Source organism: Miscanthus floridulus, chromosome 10 (genome assembly GCF_019320115.1).
Source record: "Miscanthus floridulus cultivar M001 chromosome 10, ASM1932011v1, whole genome shotgun sequence".
NCBI lineage: Eukaryota > Viridiplantae > Streptophyta > Magnoliopsida > Poales > Poaceae > Miscanthus > Miscanthus floridulus.
The window spans coordinates 38,890,764-38,902,503 of record NC_089589.1 but is presented as its reverse complement, the minus strand read 5'-3'; the positions used below and the strand labels follow the sequence as shown (position 1 = coordinate 38,902,503).

General features: G+C 45.6%; 1 protein-coding gene across 1 annotated transcript; it reads right to left on the bottom strand.

Moving 5' to 3' along the window:
- Positions 1–1,683: 1,683 nt before the first annotated feature.
- Positions 1,684–10,488, bottom strand: LOC136488442 (uncharacterized). The gene is made up of 3 exons (XM_066485373.1): positions 10,353–10,488; positions 10,191–10,276; positions 1,684–1,932 (listed from the first exon to the last, which is right to left on the bottom strand). Exons 1-3 carry the CDS (start codon positions 10,486–10,488, stop codon positions 1,684–1,686), a joined length of 471 nt encoding a protein of 156 aa, XP_066341470.1.
- Positions 10,489–11,740: the final 1,252 nt, after the last annotated feature.

Genomic DNA, 11,740 nt, shown 5'->3' with positions numbered 1-11,740 from the left:
CGGCAGCAATCAGTTAGTGTCAGAGGTTGCGGGAGGGTATCGCACGAAGGCTCGTAACATCCCCCTACAACCGAAGACACAAACTGGCGCAATCCGGCATCAACCATGTTCGACGGGAGCGCTGCTGCTCCAGTACAGCCGAAGGCAAAACAAAAGCAACCCAGGCACAGGCGGAGGTAATGTCCAAGAAATGCTTCTTCGACCTCCGTTGCTTGCTCAAATTGCCCTGTGGCCTCTAGAGAAGAATCAAGACCAGCGCCTCCGATGAATACTCAAATTGCGCCAAAGCCTTCTCAACGTCAGCAAGATAAAAAAACGAGCACCTCAGCTTCTCCGCTATGACGTACAGCCTCGTACTCAGCATCAACCAGAGAAGAAAGAAGCGGAAGCAAGAGCAAAAAAATAAGTAATAACCGTTGTAGCTATTCGACTCAGGTAGTAATTGTAACCAGATTCTTCAATGAAACAAGTACCCAGCCAATTATCTCCAAATAACTTTATTCAAACGAAACCAATATATTACAACATGAGCGCACTACAAAGCGCAAATAACACAAATGCAAAAGCATTGACACTTCGCAAAAGCAAAACATTACAAGGCCACAAAGGCCAACCGAACAATTTGGCGTAGGTCCAAAACTAAACAGGTGGCCAAGGCCCTCGCCAAGCTAACGACCGAGTAAATTCCGCAAGTTCATCATCAATATCATGCACCACGAAGTCAAACATATCATGAACCGAAGGGCAGGGGAAAGTGTCACGCCAATACTCCCATAACTCTCCGCTGACATAAATACCATCTTGCATCATAGTTATAGGAACAACGTCTCGCGCAGGCCCCTGAGGGGTAACCTACGCAGATCAAATTTACATTAAGATTACAAGTATGCAAGACAGCATACGAAGACCTCTATCCGCTAAGCCTAAAGTAACATCTAAGAAACCTAAAAACTACACCTCCAGCGTCGTAGGTGCGGACGCAGCTTCTCCGGCCTTTTGAGCATCAGAAGCTGTAGTGGGGGACCTCTGGTTTGGTGTCTCACCGACCTTCGACGTCTATCCCTTAGTGGCATGTTGAGCCCCAACCTTCTGTAAATCCTACACAAGCACTAGGAAAATAAGCAAAACCAGAAAGAAAAAGCAACAAAAGTATAGGAAAGTTACGAACAGATATACATTCGGATAAGACACTAACCGCGGCACGGCGAGCCTCCGCCAGGGAGCAAGCATCAGTATGGCCAAACTTGAGCCAAAAATACTTCATGAAATTTCTGACAGGCTTGGAAACCTCCCGTGAAGTCTCACCAAGCTCCGAAGGCCCCTCAAACTCCCTCCAGCCTTTCAGCAAAGCAAAATGTGTGCAACCTAGCCTCCCAAGGGTCTTGTAGAGATTTGTAGCACATGAAAATGCACCATAGCACCTCCGACGAATTCTTGCAATTTAGAAACATTCTCCTTGAACCACGCAAATATGCCATAGGCGGAGGCATCAACTGGCAAAGGTGAAGTTGCACCGCCAAAACTAGCCAGAGCCACCTGATACAGCTCAGCGGTCGCAACACCAGTAACCCGCGCCTCTTCTAAGTGTTTCTGCAGCAGTTCAACCTACGCACTGAGTGCCTAGCTCGAAGACCTCTCTGCATCAATTTCCTTCCGAAGGCCTTCATTCGCATCAATTGCTTTCTAAAATCGAGCAAGAGCAATCTCCTCAGCAACCTTCAAGCCAGCAACATCCTTCTCTAGGGCCCCCACCTGGATCTTCAAATCATCAGCAGTCTGATGGGCAACGCGGAGGTCGGCCACTTCTGCAGAAAGCCTTTTCTTTTCATCTTCGACCTTATCCAACTCCTTCTGAAGGGCTTCGATAGCCTCGTCCCACTTGATAACCTCCTCAACCGTGCGCTCCTCAAGGACCTCCGACATATGATGTCCCTAAAAATAATGAACGGTTAGTAAAACAGAGAAAACCAAGGCTGACAAGGCAAAGATACAAAAACCAATGCACTAACCACAAAATTATGCTCAAGATTATAGCGCAGCAGCTTGTGGAAATCCATCTTCATAAAGTGACGGCGGGCACGATTGTCGGTACAGGACCCATGGGACATCCCACAAGGAAGGGAGAAGATCTAATCTAACTAGGACTTCTTCCCCTGTAATCTTAGTAGTAGTATTGTTCTATGATCCTACTAGGAACCTCATTGTAAATCGACTAGGACTCTGGCCTCTTGACTATATAAAGGAGGGTAGAGTTCCTAGAGGAAAGAAGGCAACACAACACTTTGCAATCAATCCAATGCAAAGGCTAACGCCGACTGGACGTAGGGCTATTACTCGATCACGATCGAGGGCCCGAACCAGGATAAATCGACTGTCTCTTGCGTTTACCGTCGAGTTCTGCATACGCTAAAGCCCGAACAAACTGCCTCGGGTACCCCCGTGGCAGGCTATCGGTGGTGAAACATCGACAGCTGGCGCGCTAGGTAGGGGCTTTCGGTGAATTTGCATCCGAGAGCTCGACGGACCTCGACAACATGATCTTCTCGACGGGATCAACCTTCATCTTCGGTTCATGGATCTGCGAGGCAGGCGACGATGGCAAGCTCCAAAGCCGTCTCTTCGAAGATTCGGATCACCATGAAGACCTTTCTATTTCGACGACTACGACAGATCAACTCGCCGGAAGATTCGTGCAGCTCGTGATGTCCGATCCAACTCAGATTTCGTGGCTTTGCGCATCCAACTCGAACTCAGGCTCCGCATCCGAGATGGAGTCTTACTCGAGTTCTTTTGAGAAAGCGAGTTCTTTTCCGGTAGGGTTCTAGAACGTGGATTCGGCCTATCAAGAATACAACTCAGAGTACACTTAGAATCCTTTCAAGAAGTCGGGTCCTTTTCTGTTCTGACTCTAGAACATGGTAAAATCTTATCAGGCACGGCCCGAAGGATCCCTCGATCCGATGCTTAGAATGCCACTAAAGGGAGCTCAGGAAGGCCTCGTATTAACTATAACATCCCAAGACTGCATCATCCACTGGCCAGGTTCCATTCCTGAAGATAGCGGAACCCGACTAGTCGGCACGACAACGACAGCAATTCTACCCTACCAAGAAGGAGACTCGATCTGTGACCTTGAAGCCTCTACGAAAGTTATCAACGATTCTGACAACATGGAAACCAACGCCGATAACAGAACAATTCACGCGTGAGAAGTATTCATGGTTTGCTGTCCTCGATCACCATTGGTCCCCCCAGAAGCACCCGACATCAAGTCATCGGATGAATCTGAGTCCAACATATCACCTTTTATCCAGGGGTACGATGGTGAGACCGAGAATTAGAGGCAAGCCAGAGAAAGAAAAAACAAATTGAAACAAGGACGCCAACGCCGTGCTAGGCAGCGCAAGGAAGCTTGGATCAAATATGAGTTAGATCTGGCCAAGTACAATAGAAGAAAATCTAAACAAGAAGTCGAAGAAAGACGCACGGCGAATACACCCTACAATAGGATCCAAGAAGCACTAGAAGAACTCGGAGCGACTTCACTTCTCGGTGAAAAACAGGAACAGCTCTGGGATCTTCTCCGGTCAACCGCCCTAAGGGTGCACGACGGAGAGACCCGCTCAAGACTACCTACCAGGTCAACATCTCATAGACAGGAAGATCAGAATCAAAGGAAGTCTGCTTTCGAGAGACTTGGACCAAGTGGAAGTCACAACAGAGAAAGTAGAAGGGACCATAGTCAAAACTACCGAGTCGAACAACCAAGAAAGACCAAAAGCAAGGCACCAATTCAAACAGTCCCGTAGAACTACTCTCACTAGGACAATAGTTGGCTAGAAGGAGGTGCTGAATCAGAATACACAGAAGCCGGAACGCACGATAGATTCCCCTGTTTTGCGAACAGACTTGCTTCAATACGACTACCTCACAAGTTCAAGCCATCCAACCACTCTAAATATGATGGCAAGACCGAACCAAGGCAGTGGCTCAGGATTTACTCGTAGTCGATTGAACTAGCCGGAGGAGACGACGATATCAAGACCTTATTTTTTCCCATGGCACTGGAAACCATGCCCCTCCAATGGTTCGACAAATTAAATCTAGGGTCAATCAGAAATTGGGAGGACTTGCAAAGAGTCTTCTGTGGAAATTTTGCGGGTATCATTACGCACCCCATCACTCACGCAGAGTTAAAAGGACTCAAGCAGAAAGGAGGTGAAACTCTCAGAAACTACTATCGACGATTTGGCGAACTACGTGCTCAAGTACATGACATCACCGAATGAGAAGTAATCGAAGCTTTCTCTCATGGAATTATAGCTAGGTGGCAATTTTAGGACTTCTGCAAAGAAAACCCGAGAAACAATGAAGAATTGAGACACACAGTAGAAAAAATGATTACTGTAGAGGAGAAGACACGAGAAAGGTTCCCGGATAGAAACAACCAAGACAACCCGGACAAGCGAAATCATCGAAACATCAGACATCAGGAAAGAAAACGTGGACCAAACAGCATCGTGGTGGTGGCTGATAAATCAAGGAACTTTTCCAAACCCAGAGGGTATGATGACATTGAAAACATACGTTGCATCTTGCATCCTAAAGGAAATCACACCACCGGAAATTGCTATACCTTCAACGAGCGATACACAAGAAAAGATAATAAGGTAAACACTAAAGAAGACAATCAGAAAAAGGATGAAGACAACCGCGAAGACAAGGGATTCCAAAAATCTAGGGGGACAGTAGCAGTGATCTTCGCTGGGGCCTCAGATTCTAGTAGCAAACATCAGGAAAAGCTAGCCCTACGAACTATCATGGCAGCAGAGCCGGTTACTCCTAGATATCTCAATTGGTCATAGTATCCCATCTAGTTTTCAAGAGAAGACCAATGGACTAGCATAGGAAACGCAGGCTATTACCCACTAGTTCTGGACCCAACTATCGCTGGTATGACTATCACAAAAGTACTAATCGATGGAGGAGCCGGACTCAACATCATTTTTTCAGAAACGTTAAGGAAGATGGGACTACAACTCGTCGGGATGATTACACCAATGAGCACCCCTTTTTATGGGATAGTACCTGGCAAGGCAGCCATGCCACTTGGACAAATCACTCTACCAGTTACTTTTGGAACTCCCTCAAACTACCGAACAAAATTCATCAAGTTTGAAGTTGCAGACTTCGATTCATCATATCATGCAATCCTCGGGCGCCCAGCACTAGCAAAATTCATGGCGATACCGCATTACCCATACCTATTGCTTAAAATGCCAGGGCCTAATGGAGTCCTTTCCCTTCGAAGTGATTTGAAGCGCGCTTTTGACTGCGATGTTCAGGCAATTCAAATTGCAGCAAAAGCATAGACCGCCAATGGTAGGAAAGAAATAGCCACTATTGCCGCAGAAATGAGCCCAGAAGAACTAGAGATACCGGCTAAAAGGCCTAGCATCCTCGCACCACCAAAAGAAGCTGATGTCAAGCAAATCGACCTGGGCACCAGGGATCCCTCCAAGACGGCAACCATCAGCGCCCACCTCTCGGCAAAATAGGAACTCACGCTCACCAGGTTTCTTCGGGACAACAAAGATATCTTTGCTTGGAAGCTGGCCGACATGCCAGGTGTCCCAAGAGAGTTGGCTGAGCACATAATTGATATCAACGAAGGCTCCAAGCCTGTGAAGCAACGGCTATGACGATTCTCACCTGACAAGAAGGTAGCAATTAAAAAAGAAATCACAAAGTTAATGGCAGCCGGATTCATCAGAGAAATCCTTCACCTAGATTGGCTAGCAAATCTAGTTCTAGTACAAAAAAAGAATACGGACGAGTGGCGCATGTGCGTCGACTACACAGATCTCAATAAACACTGCCCGAAAGATCTGTTTGGGCTACCACGCATTGATCAAATAGTTGATTCAATGGCAGGATCTGCCCTATTATCCTTTCTTGATTGCTATTCAGGATATCACCAAATCGCATTAAAGGAACAAGACCAGAGCAAGACATCTTTCATCACTCCGTTCGGTGCCTATTGCTACAAGACCATGTCGTTTGGACTCAAGAATGCTGGAGCCACATACCAAAGAGCTATCCAAACATGCCTTGGTGATCAGATTGGTGAAAACGTAGAGGCATACGTGGATGACGTGGTAGTAAAAACAAAGAACCCGGACACACTAATTGAAGACTTAAAGCAAACCTTCGAAAACCTAAAAAAGTGGAGGTGGACATTGAACCCAAACAAGTGTGTATTCGGAGTTCCTTCAGGACAACTACTCCGATTCTTGGTCAATCATCGTGGAATCGAAGCCAGCGCCAAGCAAATTTCGAGCCATAACAGAAATGGGCCCTCCTCGAAGTGTCAAAGATGTGCAGAAACTAATAGGCTGCATGGCGGCCCTCAATCGTTTCATATCAAGACTCAGCGAAAAAGGGTTACCTTTCTTTAAACTACTAAAGAAGACAGACAAGTTCGAGTGGATAGAAGAAGCCAGCGAAGCTTTCAAAAGACTTAAGGAATACCTCACCTCCTCGCCCGTTCTCACACCTCCAAAGAAAAATGAAGACATGATGCTATACAATGCGGCAACTTCTACTGTGATCAGCACAGTAATAGTCATAGAAAGAGAAGAAGAAGGACGCGTATATAAAGTACAACGCCCTGTATACTACATCAGCGAAGTACTGTCAGAATAAAAAATCTGGTACCCACATGTGCAAAAACTACTCTACGCCCTCCTGATCACTTCACGCAAGCTTCACCACTATTTTGAAAGCCACAAGATTACCGTGGTGATAGATTTCTCACTCGGAGACATCCTACACAATAGAGATGTAATAGGGCGCATATCTAAGTGGGCAGTTGAACTTGGTGCTCTCAATATCGATTTCATCCCACGGAAGGCAATTAAATCTCAAGCACTCGCCGATTTTATTGCCGAGTGGACAGAAATTCAACAACCTATGTCAAATATCATCCTTGACCATTAGAAGATGTACTTTGATGGATCACTCAAGTTAGGCGGAGCCAGAGCAGGCGTTCTCTTCATCTCACCAGATGGAAAGCAACTCAAGTATGTCCTTTAGATATTATGGCAAGCTACAAACAATGAAGCAGAATATGAAGCCCTCATCCACAGACTCCGAGTGGCAATTACCCTTGGAATCAAGCGATTACTAGTATATGGCGATTCAGCGGTAGTCATCAACCAAGTCAACAAAGATTGGGACTACACCAAAGAAAACATGGGCGCTTATTGTGCTGAAATACGAAATCTCGAAAAACACTTTCAAGGATTGGAAATCCTACATGTCCTACACGACTCTAATATTGCGGCAGACGTCCTCGCCAAGCTCGGGTCTGACAGGACGAAGGTACCACCTGGCGTATTCGTAGAAGAGTTATCAGCTCCCTCTATCAAACAACCCAGTGAGATAACCCCTGAAACCCCAGCTAACGGCACCCAGATTTTGGTAATCACCACCTCATGGACCCAAGTTTTTATCGATTACATCAAAGAGAATAAGTTACCAGCAGATAAAGCAGAGGCTACCCGAGTTGTTCGTAGAAGCAAGAACTACGTCCTAGTAAGGGACAAGCTGTACAGAAGAGCCGCATCATCAGGAGTACTCCTAAAATGTGTCTCATTCAAAAAAGGCAAAGAGATCTTAGAAGAAATACACTCAGGTTGCTGTGGAAATCATGCCGCTTCAAGAACACTAGTCGACAAAGCATTCCGAATCGGATTCTACTGGCCAACCGCTTTGAAAGACGCAGAAGAACTCATTAGAAAATGCAAAGGTTGCCAAATGTTCGCAAGACAAGCTCATGTACCAGCTCACAAATCTGATCGGCATCCCTCCCGCTTGGCCTTTCTCCTGCTGGGGGCTGGATCAAGTAGGACCTCTCAAGAAAGCAAAGGCAGTTTTGAGTACATCTTTGTAGCAATTGACAAGTTCACCAAGTGAATTGAATACAAACCACTCACAAAATACAGCGCAGCCAAAGCAGTCGAGTTCATCCAAGACATTATGCACAGCTTCGGCACGCCCAATCGAATCATCACAGATTTGGGTTCTCCCTTTACAGCTATAGAATTCCAAACTTGGGCACAGGATTGCGGTTTTGGCATAGATTACGCATTAGTCGCACATCCAGAAGCCAACGGATAGGTAGAAAGGGCTAATGGACTCATACTAGCCGGATTAAAACCAAGATTGTACAAAGAACTAGTGGACTATGGATCCAAATGGATTGAAGAATTACCCAAAGTAGTATGGGGGCTACGGACTCAAATAAGCAGAGCCACCGGATACTCACCTTTCTTCCTAGTTTATGGATCAGAAGCAGTACTACCTGCCGACTTGATCTGGATGTCACCAAGGATAGAACAATATGACGAAGGAGAAGCAGAACACACCCAGAGGTTAGAACTCGACAGTACGGAAGAAGTCAGAGTAAATGCTACCCTTCAATCAGCCAGATACCTCCAAGGTTTAAGATGTCACTACAACAAGAATACCCAACCTCGATCACTCCAAATCGGAGATCTGGTACTAAGAAGAATACAAAAAACTGACGGACGCCACAAACTACTCAGTCCATGGGAAGGTCCTTTTATTGTCACAAAAGTCACCGAACCAGGCACGTACAAGTTGATAACTGAAGATGGAAAAGAAGTCAACAATACATGGCACATCAGCCAACTAAGAAGATTCTACGCATGAAAACAACACAAGGAATAACTTATATACAAGCCACAAGAGATCAACGTTCATGATCAATAAAGATAGTGTTCCTCGACAACATATGTCTTATTATGGCTTTCCCTCAGTTGTTTTCACTAAGCATGTAAACGTTCATGATCAATAAAGATGGTGTTCCTCGACAAACAGATGTCTTATTGTGACTTTTCCCGAGTTGTTTTGACTAAACACACCGGCATGCTTGAGCCTGCCGATGAGGGTAGCTAATAAGCTAACACCCAATCCAAAAAGCAAAATGGCTGAAATTATGCCTGAGCATACCGGCTGAGAGCAAAAGAGCTGAAAAGATGCTTGAGCCCATCGATGAGGGTAGCTCATAAGCTAACATCCGATCCAAAAAGCAAAATGGCTGAAATTATGCCTGAGCATAACGGCTGAGAGCAAAAGAGCTGAAAAGATGCTTGAGCCCACCGATGAGGGTAGCTAATAAGCTAACACCCGAACCAAAAAAGCAAAATGGCTAAAATTACGCCTGAGCATACCGGTTGGGAGCAAAAGAGCTGAAAAGATGCTTGAGCCCGCTGATGAGGGTAGCTAATAAGCTAACACTCGAAATGATCCTAAGATGTTTTTTACAACCAGGTAAAGAGCCAAATGCTGGCCACATCTCGAGTTAAACAAAAAGCTAAAAAGAAGAAGCTGAAGATACTTGAGATCATTGGTCCTAAGTCTTTTCAATACTAACAAGAACAAAAAGGGTGTAAAGACAAAGATCTATTTACCCCGAGTTGTTTACACGGAAGCCAAACAAGAACTCGACAAATCAAGAAAGTTTGTCAAAGACATCGATCTACAAATACCGAGTTGTTTACACGGCGCAGACGAAAGCATGACAAAGCACTTGACAAAATCAAAGACATCCAAGCAAAAAAGGCATCAACGGAAAATAAAGGATCTTCATTAAAAAAGAAGTATAATATCCTATTACAGAGACTGGAATACAAAGGTCAAATACATTAAGCATCGTCATCAGGAGAAGAAATATCAATATTAGGATTATCTACAATCCTCCTGGCCAAATCTTCGACCTCAGGCTCCATCTTTTCAATCGCATCCAGATATTCTTGACTCTTGGCTTCCTCTGCAATCTTGGACAAAGGCATCTCTGGAGCAAGAACTCGGACCTGGGCAAGAACATTCCTGGTACAAAGTTGGGCACACCTCTTCACGAACTCCTAGAAATGGGTCGGAACTTGGGGAATAAACTGAGCCCAAGATTGACCATCATCTGCTGGAGTCCGGAGAAGATCGGCTACTGACCGAAATGATTTCCACAAAGCATTCTAGTTCTTAGTAGCCATCGCCAACTTGCCATTCAAGACTTCAACAGTTTTTTGGACCTGCACAAGATCCTTATTAGCTCCACGCCTAATCAACTTGGCAAGCGCGAGTTCTTCTTCAGCACGAGTAATTACCTCTTCAGCCCTGCTATGACTATTGCAGACAAGTATCTTCATTTCCTCAATACCCTCCGAGAGCTTTTGCTTTTCAACTCGGAGAGCTAGACAAGGCACCAAAAGCAAGTCAGCAGAAAGTGAAATTTGAATACAAGAGGAAACAAAAAGAACCCGCAATACCATTGCACTCATTCTTCATGGCCTCCACATTCTTCAAGGCCTCCTGGACAACAGCATCCCTACGCTTTTCTGCCTCAACCACCTGGGCACGGAGAGCTTTTTCCTCATTTTGATGCATTTGGCGCTCGGTCTCCATCTCAACCCGACAGAAGTCAAGCTATATTTTTAGGGCACTAACCTCAGAAGATAACTTTTTCTCGGTTTCAGATGAGAAAAAGAAGCCGGTATGATCCCGAGAAAAAGACTGAGCAAAAGAGAGAGAGAAAAACAAGACATAAGAACAGAAGAAAGACAAACAACCAAAGAAAGAACTTCAGAAAAAACTTACTTGGAGTTTTTCCCCAAAAGTAGTCGCGAAGATTCCCCAAGCGGCGGTCAGCTCTGACAACCGATGAGTGGCATCGAATTGTTGCACCACATCATCATCCAGACACTGAACACCACTAGGAAGAGGAGCAGAGGGAGAAGCCGGCCGAGGCAAAGAAGACAAGACCAGGACCATACCCTAGGAAGCCCCGGCTACCTCCTCAGATGGCCCCACCGCCACAGCCACGGTAACCTCCGGAACTAGCAAATCACCAGCTGCGGGATCACTAGAGGACCCTGTCCCCTTCACAGCCACCTCGCCGACCGCACATTCAGAGCCCCGAGACTCAGAATGCAGGGGCGCACCAAAGGACTAACAAGAAGTCGACTGAGGGTTGAGGGAAGGCGAAGGCCTGCAAGACGATAAGTAAAATCAATGATAAGAACATGAATCAGAGAAGAGGAAAATAGAAGCAGAGAAACATAACCAGGTTCCACTCACTTAGCTATCTTCTTCTTCATAAGACCCCCAAGGCCAACAGAAGACCTTAAAGGGGGAACTATAGCAGCAAAAATTTCACCAACACCCTGCAACGGGAGTGGCGTTGTCGGTACCGGAGCTCTAGAAGAACTCGAGGTCGACGACCGCTCACTACAAGAAAACAAGGTCAAATTCAGAACAAAAAGAAATGTTCAACAGCAGAAAAACAAGAAAACAACTCACCGACGCGTAACAAGGGCCGCATCATCATCATCATCTTCCTCACTCTCAAACATGGCAACCACAGCGCCATATGAAAAAGAAGAAAAGTACTTGGTTAAAGGCAAAAACAAACAACAAAAAAACAAGACATATTAATATGCTCACCTAAGAGCACGCTACCTATAACTTGAGTACCTGGACGAGTACTCGGATGGCGAGACTTCTTGGTAGCAGGCAAACTAGAAGAAGAATAATCTGCTCACCCCCTTTTTCCGACACTGCGAGGACCTCGAGGAACTGGACAAGGAACATACTCTACATATGTGTCAAGAATTGCGGAAGAAACACCAGGAAACATCATGGTGGTTTGAAACTTACT

Bases quoted from the DNA above. Each gene is read 5' to 3' on its own strand.
- LOC136488442 (XM_066485373.1), bottom strand. From the start codon at position 10,488: ATGGAGACCGAGCGCCAAATGCATCAAAATGAGGAAAAAGCTCTCCGT. The intron at 10,277-10,352 runs GTATTGCGGGTT...TGCCTTGTCTAG, and splicing joins CATGAAGAATGAGTGCAATG to CTCTCCGAGTTGAAAAGCAA. The intron at 1,933-10,190 runs GTAATTACTCGT...CATTATTTTTAG, and splicing joins GTCATAGCAGGGCTGAAGAG to GGACATCATATGTCGGAGGT.